General features: G+C 34.9%; 1 protein-coding gene across 1 annotated transcript; it reads left to right on the top strand.

The window, feature by feature from the left end:
- Positions 1 to 25: 25 nt before the first annotated feature.
- Positions 26 to 15,462, top strand: LOC102809227 (transport and Golgi organization protein 6 homolog). Its single transcript, XM_006820341.3, has 12 exons — positions 26 to 116; positions 2,489 to 3,271; positions 4,292 to 4,404; positions 5,648 to 5,801; positions 6,493 to 6,676; positions 7,233 to 7,412; positions 8,039 to 8,144; positions 8,453 to 8,797; positions 9,629 to 10,274; positions 10,964 to 11,115; positions 11,769 to 11,882; positions 14,907 to 15,462. The coding sequence occupies exons 1-12, from the start codon at positions 41 to 43 to the stop codon at positions 15,081 to 15,083; spliced, it is 3,030 nt and encodes a 1,009-aa protein (XP_006820404.2). The 5' UTR covers positions 26 to 40; the 3' UTR covers positions 15,084 to 15,462.
- The last annotated feature ends 5,312 nt before the right edge of the window (positions 15,463 to 20,774 follow it).

Consider the following 20,774-nt stretch of genomic DNA (forward strand, 5'->3'; position numbering starts at 1 on the left):
CGGTGAGATTCTGACACCAGAGGGCGCTTACACTCTCAAAATGGCTAACTCGGAGATAAACGTGTTGTCAACAATTAAGATCTTAACCACGAGTGCTACTTCCACTGAAAGGACAGGTATATCACATTTACATATTTAATTACACATTGATCAAAGGAAGATTATAGTGACATACAATGCTAACTATTGATGGTATCAGTTTCCCAACTAGTTGTTATCGTCCCTGTATACTTGTCGATGACGATCATCGTGTGCATATATCAGTTCAAAACTTTATTTTCAAGTTTGTGGTCTGATTTATTTATAGCTTTTTCAAAATCTTCCAATCACAGACAGCATCAAATCTAGTAATATTTATTAACTCATAATATCTCCCGAAGAAGATAAAAATGGTCATACATCTCAAAACAAATAAAGAAAGGAAAAAAACACACAAAAAAAAACACTATTTAATGGTCCCAACTCATTCAACTTAATGAATTGAGCTATGGGAAGTTACATATGTTTGTTGCTCATAATGGAAATAAATTTATCTCTCTCACTACTGGTTCTTACAGCAATTCCAGGCACTGATTTGACGCTGAAGTAGTGCTAGATGTTGATAACTTACTACAATAGGTTACACCACAGGGAGCCCAGGAACTATGATAAACTGTACGCACTCCCTATGAGCGCGGGGGGGGGGGGGTATCGGCTGTTATCTAGTGTAAGAAATAGACAAGGGATGAAGGCTCCACCCAGCTCACATTTTTTAAACTCGAAAAACCAGAAAAATATACCAGGTTGAAGAATATTAGTTGCTCCTTCAAATTTCGCCAAAGCCTTACCTACATTTTACTGATATCTGCAGAATAAATCAAGAAAACTACACAAATTGACTCCATTTAGGAATTCCTAACGGTTTGCGCACAGCTCAGTTGGAGGCGTGGCCTGTTCAGCATTTGTCAACAACCAATCACAAGACTGGTTACGAACCACATCGAGGTCATGACTTGGTTAGCCTTACTCAACTGGTTCGTAACAGTTGATCATAGTTCCTGGGCTCCCTGTGGTTACACACTTTGTTTTCAAATTTACAGAAGTTGTTACAAATAATGCAGACAGCATGTCTGCAATTTGAAGCGCACTGGAAGAAAGCTCCGCCCATAAAAGTGGCGGTACATTAGGTTTGAATTTCTCCTCCAATAAACGATTGAGGCTTTCAACTTAGTTTCGTACTTCAATTTGCGTCACATGTTATTTCAGTGAAAACGTTATTTTACGGAACCAGCTTACCGACTGATTATGACAGAATTATTGATCAAAGTGCATTATTCCTACTATAGAAATGTACGTATCACGCCGATGTATATAACTGAAAACTGCCTGCAACAAATGTCCTATGGAGACTTCATCCAGTATATCAATAATGAAATTGAATACATAATTAGAATGAGTGTTATTGGATTATTAGTTCTCGACGATGAAAACCAAAAGGTTGATGTGCCACCAAATAATATCACTGGCAACACATGTCCGAGGAGGGTTGCTGCCGTACACAAGTAGTTTTCGTCAAATTTCCTGTTCGTAAATGCGCGGTCGCAATGGTTTAAAATATTCGACATAGTTTATAACGTTGTCAGTTTCCTGGCAGGATACTCCCGGTGGTAACAAACCATTTGACGATATTATAAGCTGTCTGCTTTGAAACACCATTTCGATCTCCAATCTCAACAAATGACAGTCCACGAAAATACGAATTGACAACTCTTGTTCTCATTTCAACTGGTTTTTTGACTCTTTGCTTCTCCATCGTTGTGCTTAAACAACTTGGACATATGCCGATTTGTAGACACGCAATCGACCTGATGACCGACCAAAAGTGAATGAAAGACAGACGCACCTCAAAGTCTAGGTGTACCTGACTTTGTAGCAAAAATAGAAAACATTGTGGGCAATATCTGTCAATCATTTCTCTGATTTGCAGCCGATGTTTATATTTCTAGTTACAACTTATGTAAATGTGAAAACAAAGTGTGTAATCTATTGTAGTAAGTTATCAACATCTAGCACTACTTCAGTGTCAAATCAGTGCCTGGAATTGCTGTAAATTATTTTTATGAATTTCTGCTTTGTTAAATAAATGCAGTCTGTGTGCCCTTTATGCTGGGCAATTTATAACAAAGTATGTAACTGAATATGTGATAAAATACAAATGTCACATGACCTAGACCAGGAAATGTCACATGACCTAGGCCTACAAATTTCACATGACCTAGACCAGGAAATGTCACATAGCCTAGACCAACAAATACCACATGACCTACGCCATAAAATATCAAATGATATTTCTGCTATTAAGGTTGAATCCTTTAATATATCTTCTATAAAAATGTTGTACCATAATGGAGTCTTCAGCAATTGAAACAAACAAACAATTGAAATTTCACTCATAGCGTATTATTCATTACTCAGAATGTTTTATTCAATAGACTATATCTTATTACAGACATGCAGGCAGAGGATTCTCTGCTGAAAACACTGGATGTCATCATGATGGAAGTTGATACAAGACTAAAAGAAGACCACCAAGATCTGCTAGAGGAACTCATAACTGAACATAAATGGAATGACTTACACAATACTACACACACACAGTGGAAATATGTACAATATTGCGTGAAATTATTGGAATTTTATATTTTGAAAACATCCAACCAATCACAGTTAAGAATTGATGAGCAACATACTTTGCAAACAGTTTTACAATTGATTGTTTGTTTTGGAATCGCTCCAAATCTGATTCCAGGTGTTGGAATTCCACTACAGAAGAGAACGCATTTTGCATCTTGCATACCCTGTAGATCCACTTCAGCGTTTGACTGTGATTACCAGCTTTTATTCTGCGTGAAATCGTTGATGTCTTTTTGCCGGCATGCTTGTCTGGCATCTGTAATTTTAACAAAACACTTGACTGACATTCTAGCATGTTTTTTGCAATTATGCCATGCTCCAAGGAAGAAAGATTTAAGTGGATTATCTGAACAACAGCGAAAAGAAGCGATTTTTCTGAAACCAGACGAGAAAGATTGGTGCAATCTAGAGTTTGAGAAGTTATTAGACAGAGTGTATCAACCACTGTTAATTCAAGAACTGATAGTTCTACAAGGGGGCGTGTCGCATCGAGCACCGAAATGGCTGAAGTTGACGTGTGGTGAGGTGTTGTCTGATAGACTCTTAAAGCATAATGGCGTGATGGCGGCTGTCAAAGGTGTGCTCCTCACAACTGCTTGTAAGTAGAAACTTGTAAAATTCAACTAATATTTTGATGTATACATAGTAATAGTACTGTGGAATCATATCTTTTGATTAATATTCAAAGTAAATACTTATGTATGATGATGTGAAATAAAGATTTCATAATTTTGTTAGGTCCATGCATGTGTCCAATCGAACATATAGGGTGGTAGTAAATCCTTATTACTACGAATAATACCTTGTATCAGTAAATTGAAAATAATGCATATATAAGAAGAGTGCAAGCAAAACATTACACAGCAGTATCCAACGTTGGTTAAAACCCACGTCTGTCTTCGTACTAATTCTGGTGAAAATCTGGCTCATATCTTACATAATTTGTATCGAAAAAGAACCATAATCCAGGTGTTGGTATACATGTTTTGAAATTTTTTTTGTAAATTGGGTGGGCTGGGAGATGGAGGGGAGGGGGTAACCATTTTCACATCTTGATGTCTGGCAAGTTCTATAGATCTTGAGTTAGAAACAACAAAACAATTGATTTATCCTCATATACTGTAGAATACTTTATTTTCGCTTGGAATTTATTTTCGCTATTTTCGCTGAAGGGATGATTCTGTGAAAATAAAATCCAGCGAATATACTTTTTTTCCTATATTTCACATTAAACTCATCAAAAATCAGTGAAAATAAATTCCATACAAAATGCCCAAAAAGTCTTTTCAGCGAAAATTAGTTCCAGCGAAAATATAGTATTCCACAGTATATATATATATATATATGTATTCAAACTGCTTTAACATTTTACTCAAATCTTGTATGTGCAGCAATATTTAGTATTCTGCAATTATAAATGGTGTAAAATTGCAGCAGTGGTTTCATAGAATTAAATGAAAGTACATTTACTTAGATCATAATGTATATTTGAAACATTTTGTAGTGTGTAACCTATAGTTCTCTTTCATGTCAGTCATCCGTTGTTGAAGTCTTAGTTGTCATAATTTGAATATAGATGATCTAAATCATCTGTAAATCATAATTTTTGAAAATACAGGTAATCCCGGAACCGCTGACTGGCAGAAATGTGAAGGATTGGGTCGTCTTATTGCTAGCTGTCCAAAGAAAATTCAGTCAGTTGAGGAGTATTACAGACTTATAGCCCCTCAGGTTAGTAACAAATTGTTTTTTTTCTTGCTCTAGAATCTTTAAGACATATTGATCAAAATCATGAGTAATGCATTAATTATTTGAATTCTCAATGTAAAACTAATATTTTGCATAATTTACAGATCCATGAATAATTTGAAAAATATTTCATCTTTAACACATTCCTGCAGATAGTGCTAGTGTAAAACCATTTATTTTCACTAACATTTAATTTCATTATTTTGATGTTTCGAGCATTTGAGCACGAATTTCTCGAGGAAACAATGAGTTTTATTGTTATTTTACATGTTCACACAGATTTAATTTCAGTGAAAATAGCGAAATTTAAACCGTGTGAATAATTAATGCATTTACAGTACATACGATTCACATCAGCTATCCAAGGAAGATTTCAGAAGCTGTTATGTAGTTTTTTTGATTGATTGATTGATTGATTGAATGAATTTATTCACTTAATTTACAGGCAATATTGATAAAAAATTACAATACAAACAACACTGAAATACACAGTGAATCGGAGGCTGGAAAATAGTGTAAAACACCAGTCGAGTCCACCCCCTTTTCTAGGTTAAAAACAAACTACAATAATAAGTGGACGTTAAACAAATTTACATACAACTCAATTATGCATACTGTAAAAATCTTTTCATTTTATTTTTGAATGAATTTCTTGAGCTTATGGAACGAATTTTTTCTGGAAATTCATTCCAGAGTTTAGCTCTAGCATATTTGATTGAATGTTGTCTTGAATTAGTATGGTATTTTGGAATAATAAGATTACCTAATGATTTTGATTTTGTGTGATAAGAGTGTTGGATGGAATAGAAATATTGAGGAAACCCTGGTGGTAACTTACCATTATCATGAACAAACAAAGACATTTGCAAATCATGTTGTTACTTCAATGTTTAACAAAATTGTTCAATTTTAAAAAATACCTATGTGTGCTTATGTGCTGCATACAGATACCATTTGAAAACCAATTTGTAGTCGCCTTTTACAAATCAAAGCTGCATAATTTTTTTCAAATTTCTTCCAAAATGTTGATCAAAATCTGTAGCTAATTGCAACTTATGCCCATTTGTTTGAAAATTTATGAAGAATTTGTAGGAAAACACATAAATATGTGGAAAATATTGTCTTAACATTTTGGTGAGAAACAATACAACACTACAAGGGTTAAGAGCATAGCTGGGCTTTTGATTTGCATTTTACATACAAAGATTTCTTTATTTTTCACCAGGTATTAGGATTATTGCGCCATCACGATGACTTACAATCACCATTGATATATCGAGTTGCAAGTCGCTGTATAACTAACATGTTTCTTACAAATCGAGAATTAACACAAAAGTACATCATACAGGAATTGTATCATCCTTTCCAAATCTGCATTGGTGAGTAATAATAAACATTCTTGTTGTTACTAACACCCAACTGTAGACATAGGCCTCTTTAGTGCCCTCAGTGTCAGATTGTTGAAATTCCTTTGTTCACAATACCTAACAATTTATCATTTCAAACTAATCTATGATTCCTAGTTTGGGTGTGGGTGAAAATGTGGCTTGAGAACTATTTCTATAGTTAACATAAATAGAAGGACCTGCCTCCACCCCCCCCCCCCCACCCCCCACTTGCACCCTCATTTGTTTCATTGTAAACCCCGTAATAGATTATAGGGTCTATACAGTTGCATCAAGAACAGAAATTGTTCTTAAAAATCTCTTTTTTGTCTTTATTTGCTAATTTTGTTTATCTTTCTTGAATATGCTTTTATTTGTTTGGCCATTGCTGGTGAGTTCATGGGACTTGTTTAAACCCTGGATATAAATGTACACAGTAAACACCTTTCAATAGTTTCCACAGATTTGAATTTTCAGTATTGATGATAGCTTTGTAACTACAATAATATTTTGTTCCTACAGTTTTAAAAATGATTTTTTCACTTTATTACTGGTATTTGGTTTAATTCGAAGTGAAACTTCACCTAAGATTTGTGACCAATATGTGTTAACAAAACAAAATAAGTTTGATTTCATAGTGTAAAAATAAAACATTTACAAATCTGAAATATAATTATGATTATAGGTGACATCACCGGAGACAGCGACACTATTCTATCACATGAAACACAAGTGACCCAAAGTATACATGATATATATCACATATGTTGCTGCAATGCTGACCATACCATGGTGTCTTCATTGAAACCTATCTTACAACCATTATTTCAAATGTATTGTTATTCACTGAATGGTGTGTCACATCTCAGGTAAGATAAAAATAGTACTCTGAATGACTTTTAACACTACAGAATACAGGAGAGATGTACGTAGATGTAAATTTAAAAGCAAAACAAGATATGATTGTTTCAAAAGTTCCACACTAGTTGCACTGTTCGTTTTGTATTCCATGTAAACAAACAATGAAGTTTACCCATGTTGTTTTTTGTTGCATCAGCTTAAAATAATTAATCCCAATTAATGTCCATTTATTGTAGACTTGTATTCTCTATTACATTCATACCTACTTTGTTGACACTGTACAAACACATTATGACAGCATGTGATGGCAATGGTTCAGTCTTTTCTCGTACTTTATCTTTTCAGAAAGACATTTTCTAGTTGGGGTGGGAGGATTAGTGTTTTGGGGGAGGTTGCATGTCAACAGATGCTTCTATTCTAGAACTTTACACAAAAGCTAGTTGTGAATGTGTTCCCAGAGTTGACTATCAAAACTTTTGAAAACTATTCTTAAATTTTACTTAAATTGGAAATAAGCATTGTGGTTCACAATCAATAAATATTTTGTTTGTTTTGTTTTTTCAGAATTCAATTGGAAGAGATTTTGAAAACTTTTTTCAACCAAAGTGATAGAGAGCTCAGTTTAGAGTATTTATCAAGCCTGGTATTTGCTTTCAAGAAGTCACCGCTACTCACCACTATGAATGAGCGTGTGCGTTTCACACCTGGGTCTGAGGGCGGTATTGTGATTGAGATAAGCAGCAGGTATGGTAACCATTGAGGGCGCTATCACAGTTGTTTCCATCCAATAATGCTCTATTAGAGGTGGGGTAGCTGGTACAGGTTACAGGAAATAAAAAATTCGTTTTACGTTTTTATAGGAAATAAAAAGGAAAGTTCCATTTACAGTAAAAAAAAATTTTTTTTACAATTTACAGATAATTACATTTTTATAATATATTTGATAAAATGTGTTTAAGAATCAAAATTGAAAATTACGTACAAATTGCGCATTGAATGTTGAAAATGCTTTATACGCTTACAAAAAATAATATTTTTGTACAAATTACGGACGAATGAAATAGCTGATTACATTTTACACCTTGTCTATGTATATGAATTTACATTCTTTATTTATTCAAATTACATTATTACGAGATAAAAACAATTGATTACAGCTTACGAAAATACCCCTTGCCGACCCTCTTATTAGAAGGAACACGATGGAAATGCGTTAAGGCTTCAATAAATGGAAATAAAATTGTTCTACTTTCTGTGTTTTTTTTCATCATTTCTGACTATTTTACAATGTTTATTACCAGACTAAAAAAGTAGGTGTCCATACCTCTTAAATTTCAATTGTGCTAATGCACAACTTCTATTCTTTTCAGTGATTGTGATAGAGATTTTGAGTGCACTATGACATCACTGATAGAACTGTTAGAGAGTTTGAAGAATAAGTCATTGACGGCGGATTTCTTTATGCAAGTACTTAAGGTATGTCACCAGTTGTGTCCCATTTGTCTCATCAAAAGTTGTGTCTTGTCTCAAGTGTCGTCAGTTGTGCATGTCCTGTTTATTTGGTCTTTAGCGTCACCAGTGACATCATCAGTAGTGTTCTCTTCAAATCAACATTCCTCTTTGCAGATAGACACAGTTAACATGTATGCCTGATTGTACTGAAACTGAAATACCCAGGTTTTTTAATTTATTATATATGAAAAACTATGGTATTTAAATTTCCTATCTTTTCATAGTTTTATACGTGCATCTTGTTTTGATTCACGTAACTACCTTCTTTCCAGGAATTCACATCGATTCTAGGTTGTTGTGCAAGAAGATCAGATACAAATACACACACAGGTGTGAGTGATTCGCAAACATTGCTAGAATTAGAAAATCAGCTGTCAATGGAAAGTCTGAATTATATGCATACCATCAATGTGATGTCTCTGATATCACTGATGTGCGAGAGACTGGGAGAAAGTATCTTTCAACAAACGAGTCAAATACTGGAGTTTATAGCCACAACATTGGAGAGGATGTGCGAGGTTCGTGCCGCCGGTGATAACGTGGAAGACGCTATAGTGAATGATACTGTTACTATGATACTAGGAATACTGTTGTTGGTATACCAACTAAATCCACAGGTAAAACTGATAAAAATTATGCTTTTTAGAATTGTGCTGTATCTGTGTATATTGTGTCATCATATCCATTGAATTATTAGAAAATAAAGGATGCTGCATCACCCATTTTTGCTCTATAACACATAAGGTTTTGCACAAATATTATGCAAGGTTTATTCAAGGTCATTCTTTGTCCCCTTTCAGACAAAATCCAAAAAAATGTGTTATTATAGATTCATCTTGGAATGTCTGTCTTCATTTTTCACATGCCTCTGACATGTTAAATTTTCACATGCCTCTGACATGTTAAATTTTCACATGCCTCTGACATGTTAAATTTTCACATGCCTCTGACATGTTAAATTTTCACATGCCTCTGACATGTTAAATTTTCACATGCCTCTGACATGTTAAATTTTCACATGCCTCTGACATGTTAAATTTTCACATGCCTCTGACATGTTAAATTTTCACATGCCTCTGACATGTTAAATTTTCACACATACATATTGTTACACGTATAGCCCATACATTTTTTCCTGATGTGATTCAAAATAGCCAAGTGCTAATAATTTATTAGAATCCAGCATTTCTGCTATTCCAGGATTCACATTACTTTCTTTTCAATATTTGAAGTGATCAACTGGTGGAGGTTTTTGTAGAATGCTCTTCAGGAGCCTTCTCCTGGCATGCTTTGGTTGATCATGCTCAAACTTTACTCCTCAATTATGTCATGCATAATGCATATTAATGAACTTGTTTTGTGAAATGCATGTCACAATCGTTGTCATGGTTTTGGCTAGCATACAATTGTTGGCAATTAATATTCATGCCTAAATCTACGTTTTACAGATGAACTCGGACGAGTCTGTTCAGTTAAAAAAACTAATACCAATACTTGGAAAACTGGCTGCCACATTTGATGAGCCACTGATCAAGGAGATGACCACAGATTTACAGATTGCCATAGCAACGCACGGAGTTATGAAGCTGAACACTTCATGTGACACGGTCAAAGGTGCGAAACCTGAGAGGAATGGACAACAAAAGGTTTTAAGAAAAAAAGATAATTTATCAGACGGAGCATCACAAGAAGATGAAAGTAGTCCACCATCTGTTAAAAAGAGTGACGTGAAATCGGCATGTCAGGAAACAAGACATGATGAGTATGTGAACTTTGACACTGTGTTTACAGAATTAAAAGATCCACTATTACCCGTTCGAGCCCATGCTATTCGTAAAATTACAAAACTGTTAGACAGAAAAGATGAACAGGCTCTAAAAATGAAAGAATCATTGCTAGATGTGTTTCAAGAAAATCTCCATAGCGATGATTCTTACATGTATTTGTCTGTAATACAAGGTTTAGTCGCTCTGGTTGATGTCAATACGCAACCTGTGATGGCGCTCTTGTGTCAGGAATATAGATCAGACAAGAATAGCGTAGAAATGAGATTAAAAATTGGTGAAGCTTTGATGAGGGCAAGTCAAAGAATTGGTAAGTATTGATCCACTCTTCTAAAATTTCAACTAAACCCAGGACTGGGTTTAGACTGTTTCTTATTTGACATCGGAATACTTGCAGAAGCCAATTTGCCAGTCGCATTAAAAACTCAATGACTGAAATTCTCCATTCATTAATAAATTCAAATTACAGTTTTTGAGTACCAATGTCAACTTTTATCATTATCGCAATTCAATACTCGCATATTTAATTGTCAACAAAAATACCAAAAAAATACCTGAAAATAAACAAAATGTTGCACCAAAAATGTTGCGAAAAAAAATTATCACGGGTGTTCAAACAAAAATTCTCTTTATTTTTGTCTTTATGGAAACCAGTGGTCATGCGGGAAACAAATCCTGAATCGGTTGCCATATATATCGTCTCTGTTTTCTCTTTTTTTGTTGAAGAAAATTGATGTTTCATAGCAGCCGCTGGAAAATCACAGACTTTTTTACATTGGCTGATTTTAAATTGGCCTCAGAAATGTCTAATAAACTTGTGGCTATCCCTCGACTAAAACATTTTTTTTTCACTGTTTGAAAGTTTTTGCGATTTTATAGCATTCATGAAGACAAAATTTCATGAAAGTCACTGATATTCAAAATTTACTAAAGAGGTGTACAGTATGTATGGAATGGAATTGTCTGCAACGTTTTGTTGACGATTTTTTCTTGATCTAGGTGCCATGTTACCAGTCTACACCAAGCAATTAATAGGAGTGTTACTATCAGGTGCTAAGGACGACTGTTCAGATATCAGATCCAGTAGTCTATCAAATCTTGCTGAACTCTGCTACGTACTGAAAGCAGCCATATCATCAGTTATTCATGAGGTATGTAGGTCCTGACCAATTAATAAAGTTAGTTTATTATTAATTTTGGAGTTTCAAGATCTGTAGTACATTAACATTATGATAAACTGTTCCCAATTTTATTACCTGAGATTTGAACAAGTTTCACTGTAATATATTTTGTTATTAAGCAATTGGAGCTATTGTGTGATTAGGTAATGCTAGTGAGTTGGCAATAAAATTTGTATTTTCCTGGATTATTGATTGTTGAGGTTGAGGAAAGACTCCTATATATCAGTATATTATCATAGCTACCAGAGCAGCTATTTTTCATCACATGCGACTTTACAAAAATGAGTTTATGTAATGTCACCTGCCAGACTTTGAAGCAAATGAGCAGAACCTAGTTTTTTGTTTATCCCTGAATTCCTTAAAAGTTAATGTGTCTGTTTGAATGCAACTACGTACTTAGCATAGAATGTTGTATCATCACTGATTGGCTGTCTCCATCACTTCAGTGCATTACCATGGAAACTTGCATGCACAGACTGTCCTGTACGTAAGGCCCGCCCACAACACTCCGGACTGATTTACTTGACTAGTCCTTTATTCATAGATTTTTCAAAAACACTTCTGATCAGAGACGACATCTAATCTTGAATACAAAACTCACGATTCATTATTTATTTTCTAAGATTTTGAACTGCATTAGTCATGTGATTAAAACAGATGATGTGAATGAAGTCAGAAGAGCTGCTGTACATGTTATACGTCAGCTTTTATGTGGACTTCAGCAAGACAGTATAGAGGTAGGATTTTCACATAGAAGAGATTTATTAAGGTAGAAGCCTACTCATGAATGAAAATGCCAAGAATTTATTCATTTTCCAATAAAATCCAATAAACGATCATTGATTAAAAACATACTTTGTACATTTTGTTGTCCTGAATTATTTCAAAAACTTTGAAATGCAATTTTTTTTAACATTGTGCTATATGGAATTTGGAAAATAGGTCACTGTACACAAAAAAATATGTGCCATGAGACTATAGCTTCATGATTGTACATAAACTTTGTAATGTGATTTATGACCAATTTTCTAAAAAAAATTATGAGTAGGCTTCTACCTTAAGATGTCAACAGTGGAGAAATGAGTTAAAAATGCATTTTTTCGAAAATCATATGTGAAGAAGTATTGGAACAAGATAATTAATTGTCAATCATTAATTAAAAAGTCATGGAGTAATTTGTCATTTTGTGTTAATTTGAGTTTTTTTGATGTTTACATAACATCAATGGAAACCTAAACTGATATAGTTCAAGCAGTGATAGGTTCATGGGAGGTTTGAAATCATGTGGTTTTAAAATAACACTCGTCGCAGGGCCAACTTTCGCAATAAATCTTACCAATACAATAGGTACATACAAACTATAGAAAGTTAACAGGTTGGTACGTTCTCAACCATATAGAAAACAGATGTAGGTATAGGCTCAATTTTTTGACTCCCGTGTGCGAAGCACAAAATGGGAGTCTTTGCAGTTAGTGTGTCTGGGTGTGTGTGTGTGTGTGTGTGTGTGTGTGTGTGTGTGTGTGTGTGTGTGTGTGTGTGTGTGTGTGTGTGGGTGTGTCTACCTATCCAAGTGACGCCATATCCATGGACGCACACTCACAAAGTGAGCCCATTGGTGAATAGTGAGACCCCTTCACTTTGTTTCATAATTTATATTAATATTTAATCGAATTTAAGTCAGGTTTGCGAAGGTTATATTAATATTAATATAACGTGAACCATACCTTACCCCGATACTAAACCTAAGCTTCGCAAACATTTCTATGTTCAGTCACGGGATATTGAACTCTAGTTTAATTAAACTTAATTAAAGTGCAATTCTCCATTGTATTGCATTGTAATTGAGTTTAATTAAACTCCAATTAAAACGCAACCCTATATAGGAACGCGTTTTAATCGAGTTCATATCGCAACTATATTAAAAGTTAATTCAACTATATTAAAAGTTAATCCAATGTGTGGCGTCACAACGATAGTAAGACATGTATGTGTGTGTGTGTGTGTGTGTGTGTGTGTCCGACTGTTCCACTGCTATCTCAAGAACCATACATCGGTTTTTGATGAAACTTGGTGCATAGATGCTCTGGGCCAATGCGCAGACTTGATTAGGTTTTGGTAAAAATCCATGCTCGTTAATTACCTAATTTGCATGATAATTAGCTAATTTTTAGCTGTTCTATGACTGTTCCACTGATATCTAAAGAACCACTCGTTGGATTTTGATGAAACTTGGTACATAGATGCTCTGAACATATGCGCAGATTTGATTAGTTTTTGGTAAAAATCTGTGCATATTAATTACCTAATTTGCATGATAATTAGCTATTTTTTAGTGGTTCCATGACTGTTCCACTGATATCTAAACAACCACTCATTGGATTTTGATGAAACTTGGTACATAGATGTTCTGAACTAATGCTAGGTTTTGATTAGTTTTTGGTAATAATCCGTGGATACTATGTACCTAATTTGCATAATGATTAGTCAATTTTCGGTTTTTCCACTGATATCTCAAGTACTAATCATCACATTTCAATGAAACTTGGTACATAGATGTCATATGACACTGCACAGACCTGATAGTTTTTATGGTAATATCAGAACATATAATTACCTAATTTGCATAATTAATTAATTTTCAGCTTTTGATATAAGTAGTGAGCATTATATTTCAATGAAATTTGGTACTTACATACTCAAGGACTATGCAGAGATTGATTGTTTCGGATAAATATTTGTGCATATTAATCACCTAATTTGCATAATTAGTTAATTTTCAGCTTTTCCATGGGTATCTCAAGTACTAATCATCGCATTTCAATGAAACTTGGTACATAGATCCTTTAGGACTATGCAGAGACCTGATTAGTTTCAGGGTAAATAATTGTGCATATTAATTACCTAATTTGCATAATTAATTTTCAGCTTTTCTACTGATATCTAAAGTACTAATCATCACATTTCAATGAATCTAGAATTATGCAGAGACCCAATTAGTTTTTGGTAAATATTTGTGCATATTAATCACCTAATTTGCATACTTAACCAATTTCCAACTTTCACACTGATATCTCAGGTACTAATCATCACATATCAATGAATGTTTATACATGGATGCTGTAGGACAATAGACAGACCTGGATAATTGTGGGTTAAAATCTGTACATATTAATTACCCAATTTGCATAATTAACCAATTTTAAGCTTTCACACTGATATTTAAAGTACTAATTTCCATTTTAATGAAACTTAGTACAAAGATGCTCTAGGACAATGTACAGACCTAATTAGTTTGGGGTAAAACTCTGTTCATATTATTTCCCTAATTAGCATAATAATTCATAATTTTTTGGTTCTAATCACATTTCAATTAAACTTGGTACATAGAGTTTTTGTTACATTGCGCAGACCTCATTAGTTTTACAATCAAATCTGTTCATGTTAATTTTCTGATTTGCATAATTAGTTTTCAGCTAAGTAATTTCAAATTATATTTAATGTGTCTCCAATACTCTCAGCACATGGGAGTTCTTTCTAAGCTTTCTTTGATTTTTATATTATTTTTATTGTTAATTTTGTTTATTTATGTCTTTTGGTTTTACTTACTATTATTAAGTTTTTTATATATCGTATCTTAGTCTCCTTGATTACCTACATCAGATTTTAATCAGATTGGTACGTTATGGTCATAAACAATGATCTCAGAGTGCAGCTTTGAAATGCAAAATCTGTAATTTAGCAATGCATATTGTTCATTTCAGATATTGGAACATGTTCTGAAGGATATGTACGGCATGTTGAAGTACGTTGTACAACACGATAAAGACGATGTAACAAAACTACATGCACAGTTAGCACTAGAGGACTTACAAGGCATCATGACTGCTTATATATTTCCTAAACAAAGTCTAACAAAAAAGATTACTGTACTGCCATAAATTGAAGTCTGACTAGAAGCAATTTTTTCTGTGTTTCATTACCTACCACACAGTCCCATAATCTTTTGCGATTTGTAGCCACGGATATTTGGTAGCAAAAGACAGCAGTATTTGGAGATGTTCTTTAGCCTTGAATGCTGAAGTCTACTTTTGTTACCCTTGACAACATATCTAATTAAGACCTGCAGCCCCTTGGAAATTATGTTCATTTTGACTACAATTATAGAAACTGTCAATGACGCAGTATCATGCAGTTTGCATATTTGACTGAATTAATTAATACAGACCGAACAAGAAAGCCATGGCAACCTGGCGTGACTTTGTAAAGTATTTTTTTTGGGTGTTTAAATATTGAATAGCATACAGGCATATGAGTCTACTTAGGAAGAACTTAGTACTAATTATAAATATACTACTATAATTATTCCTTGGGACTAAAATATAATTAACTTCACTAATACATTAATGTGTATTGTATCTAAAGCTGCATTGTAATGAGATCTGTGAACTATATCTGACTGTGTGTCATCAAAATGTTACATGGTTTTTGAGATATAGCTGATGCAGCACAATTCACAATTAAGAAACTAATTTAATTATGTCCGAGACTGTATAGTGTTAAGATCATGCACTGGTTGAATGTCTATCTGCAATAGTACTCCTGATACGACTGTACGAAGCTGGTAACTACTACATGTATATCCCTCACCGACACAGTGCCGAGGGATAAGCACCATGGAGAAAAACAACAACCAAGGGAAAAATAACACTCTTAGCAGTTATCATATACTTCACCACCATACACTAAGGGACCCAGTAAAGGCAAAGGCAGTTGAGATTGAAGCTTTCTTGCTTTGTGAAGGCATGATCACGGTCTGCGGGGCAACCGATCCTGGTAATAGTATGCCTCTGAATCTGTTTGTTTAAACTTTAAGAGATTTTGTTTGGCCTGTTCTTTGTTTCACTGGTGTTTACAAGGTTGTGAAAGTCGGTTGTAGTTGAACTTAGATGGATGGCTTCTTCGTCACTTATCAAAGGAGATCCTTAAGCTCTTCCAGCATGCATGCAAGATGCAGTCATTTGTGACCACCATTTTGATCTTCGTAATTAGTGCTGGTATTTCTTCAGAAAACTCACTGGAGAGCCACATTATGCAGCATATTCCTTGACAAGGAAAACTTATTTCAGTAGCCTTACCTACCATAAGGCAGGAGATGAAGCTCACTATATATATTTTCGATCACCTTGTGAACGAATCACTTCTCCAGGGCTAAGAACGTGAGGCCAGATGAACTGGTGTTCCCAATATTCATCCCAGGCTTTCAGTTCAATCTCTGTGCCTTGTGCATGCTGTGGTACTGTCACCAGTGTATGAAAAAAATCAGGTTTACTCAGTTTCTTGTGTTTGTTTGCCATCCAGAAGAAAAAAATATACATTGCCAGCCAACTGTGCCACACTACACAGAGGGGTCTTTGAAGGTTCCTAGAAACCATTAAGCTTGGATATGTAAATGTAGACACACAGAAGGAGTCATACATGTATTCTACAAACATGCTCGAATGAAGGGCAACAGGAAACATTCATGATATGGGCGACCCAAATGACAGGAATATTTTATGGACATCATTGTATTTACAATGATTTTCTAGCAATTAATTGTATTTCATAATTGTCACACCAGCAGTGTAGTTTATCATTAGAACAACAACTGGTGAACAGGGGCTCAATAACTTATAGGTGACATTAGGAACCAGCAAATATTTCAAATAGTCCAATAGATGTTAATAAGTGTTGTTTTTTTCAGGCAGATTATCTTTATTTCACTTTATATACAAATGAACTATTATTTGAATTATCAATTGAATATAAGGTGAACATGTGCATTGCAAAACTGTTATCCTTTAAGGGTTGGTTTTCGTAATATTTTGACCAATATGCAAACAAATAACTAAAAACATGTTTGTTTTACCATTGACCTGTCGGGGCACAGGTCAACATGTGTGTTTGTTTGTTAGCTAGTTAAATGCATGAGAATATGTATCAATACATTTCTACATTTAGATAGATTTATTTATCTAGTGTTATCTTTATAAACAGTTTAGATTATTTTAGTTTATTCATATTTCCCTATTAACTGAAGAAATTACCCTATTATTTCACTGTTAGATCGTTTACATGTGTTCGTATTGTAACACTTGGAATATATGACACATAGACAACGGTATAGAGTCCAATCACATATCCGGTTCTTTTTATTTCCTAATTCTGTGTGTATACAACAAAGATATATATACTACAGAAACCTGCATACAGTAGTATAGAAAACACTGTTAAAAATAAATAATATCAGTTGGCCCTAAAATGATGACATCATGCATGGGATACAAAATACATTTCTATGAATAACTGAAACATTTCGAGTTAACAGTCAAATACACTCAAGCAACCCAAACTGCACATTATTATTGTCAAAATATACAAAATCATTACAATGTCATATCAGAGAGATAAAATACTGAAATAATGCATAAACAAGGTGTTTATATACACTACAGTATAAAGAAACATTTGCTAAGATTTGTTGTACTATATAATAAATCAGGCAATTTCAACAGGCTCATGTACTATAAAATGTATATCACTCACCCCGACAGGACACAACAAAAACAATTTCTGTCCTCAATTCACAATTTCTAGCTTCAAAATATTAGAACATATAAGATCTTAACACCTGTTTAATAATAAAGCAGTAGTGTAAGAATCTTAGTGTATTGTAAACTTAAGTGCAGATAAGTATGACTATTACAGACAAACAGTGCATAAAATGAAATAAGTGAAAATACCTCATTACAATTTGCAAAATGTCACGAAAATATCGCACACAGAATCACTATGACAGGGTGTCATTTCATGAGCAATCGACTCAATTTTTTGTAAGCAGTAATGCACAAAATACCAAACAAAGAAATTTGTGATCATAAATATAGTCGTCTGCTCAAAACACGAAATACAAAAATGTATACAAAAGTTAAAAACACTAACAAAATGGCAAATAAACTTAATATACAAAAGAATCAAATCTTACCAGATACAAATTCAACAATAATATGGCTGGATGACAAAGATGACAATCAGATTACAACGGATAGAATCTTGCAATAAAGTTGGTAAAATCTTTTGGTAAACAAAAATGGCAAAAAACAAATGAAGTGCGCATGCGCGGAGACTAATGGTTATAACACAGAATTGCGCCCTCACACACTTTCCTGCTAAAAGGTTGGTGTCACAACAACCAAACATAGAACATTTTTAACAGACCCCAAAATACAAGTTAACTTTTGTGCAAGATCATCATCTGCATCATAAGTAACTGTGATTGTACCAAATTAGCCATGACATGTGGATCAATATTATGTGGCATAGTAGATTCACTAACTACAGACTTTGGTAAATGAAATGGATTTGAATGTGACCCTGCAGTGGTTCTGGTTGAACGTCTTGGTGGTGCAAGTTCATCATTTTGTACAGATTGGTCATTGGCAGTAGGTTCAGTCAAAACTTTGATATGATCTGGTTCAGTGGAAGTTGGCATATCTTCTCCCCGGTTAGTGGGAGGACCATCATCTCTTTCAGTTAAACTAGAAGAAGGAGGTGGTTTCTCTCTATCAGATGGGTGATTTAGTGCGTGTTCCCAACTTTCACTATCAATACCAAAGTTGTCATCTGGGCTGCTACAGTCATCCCCAGACAGTTCTGCTTGTGATTCTTCGTCAACCTCTTTGACATTCATGTCCTTCACTACATGCTTAGCATGTAACAGCTCGCCCCTATGAACAGTTCTCGGTGGTTGCTCCTTATCTACAGGTTGAACAACATAGGTGTGACCACCTGTATCCAACCTAGCAACTACATGAAACAGTTCAGAATCCTATTTGTCCTGGATTTTATTGCGTCCTTTGACAGTTCTGTTTCTGAGGAATACATAGTCACCAATGGATAAATCAGTTATATCAGCTTTGGAATCATTTCTGGCTATTCGTCTCAGAGCCTCTCTCTCTGTGTTCTCTGACGCAGCAGCAAAGGACTCAGATAGCCTTTTCTGGTGTTCTGCAACCCACTCCTCCATCTGGTTTTCATTATCTTCACCAGTCACATCCCAAGTAGATGGTCTATGGGTAGAGCTGGTTCTCTCCCAAAGAAAAGATAATGTGGCGAATAGCCAGTAGAAGAATGTGGAGTAATATTGTAAGCATATGTAAGCTCAGGTAAGTACTCTGGCCATTTTCGTTTCTTAGCTGGCAGTAGTGTGCACAAACAGTCATGGAGAGTACTGTTAAATCTTTCACATTGACCATTGCCCTCAGGGTGGTACGGTGTGGTATGACTCTTTCTTACACCGTGAATTTTACAGAGTTCTTGAATCATTTTGCTCTCAAAGTTGCATCCTTGGTCAGAATGAATACGTTGTGGCACACCAAATCGTGTGAACCAATCACGGACAAGTACACGGGCAACTGTTACAGCTTTTTGATCTTTTGTGGGAATAGCCTGAGTAAATTTAGTGAACACATCCGTCATAACAAGAACATTTTCAGTACCGTTTGAGCTGGGTTCTAGAACTGTAAAATCCATGGCTAGTATCTCAAGTGGTCTGGAAGCAACTAGGGAACCCATTGTTGGATGTAATCGCTTCCCTGCTTTGGCTATTGTACATCTCTGACATGCTTTACAATAGGCAGCGACTTCAGTTAGCATACTTGGCCAATAACAGCGACTTCTAACTAGCGCAGTAGTTTTCTCAGCACCTTGATGACCCACTTGGTCATGTACAGCATTCAAGACTTTCTCTTTCAACATACTTGGAAGGATCAGTTGCTTAATTTTATTTCCTGCATCATATACGACACAATACAGGACACCATCTTCTTCATGGATTCGTTTTCAATTGCGAAGTAGTTTGCGCACCGACTTAGTTTCTTTCATCAGTTGACGATTAGTGGGCTGGTGAGTAGAATACCAGTAGTACCAAAGCCTTCCTACAGTTTTGTCAGCTAACTGCATCTGTTTCAAGTCTGTTTTTGAAATAGACGGAAATGTTGAAATTGCTTGTGGTTCGATTTTACTTGATTTTGCTCGTACATTCAGTTTAAGACCTCTACTAGCATAACCCAGGACTACTACTTTGTCACCCTGTTTCGGTGATAATACTGCCCCTAGCCCTTTATAACTGGCATCAGTCTCCAAAATAAAAGGGGATTTAAAATCTGGATAGCCTAACACAGGTGGCGATACAAGAGCTTGTTTTAAACAAAAATTCTCACACGAATGATCCCATGATTCTGTGAAATGGCAATGCAGGTTTGACTTGACGTAATGCTTCTGCTTGCCTTTTTTCTGACTGGATATGTTGTCAGGTTTTCTGAGTAGGTTCTGCAAGGGTGCAGCTAGTTTAGCGTAATTTGGTATAAACCTCCTGTAATATCCGGAAAGACCTAGGAAACCACGTAGTTCACGCTCAGTTTGTGGTCTTGGCCAATTCTGTACTGCTTGTACTTTCTCAGGTAAAGGAGAAGTGCCATCAGCACTAACGATGTGACCAAGATAACGAACAGAAGAGCGAAATAGTTGACACTTGCTTGGTTTTAATTTCAGATTGAGTTTTGTCAGGCGTGAAAGAACCATTTCTAGTC

The sequence above is a fragment of the Saccoglossus kowalevskii genome, chromosome 6 (assembly GCF_978046115.1).
Source record: "Saccoglossus kowalevskii chromosome 6, keSacKowa6.1, whole genome shotgun sequence".
Lineage (NCBI taxonomy): Eukaryota > Metazoa > Hemichordata > Enteropneusta > Harrimaniidae > Saccoglossus > Saccoglossus kowalevskii.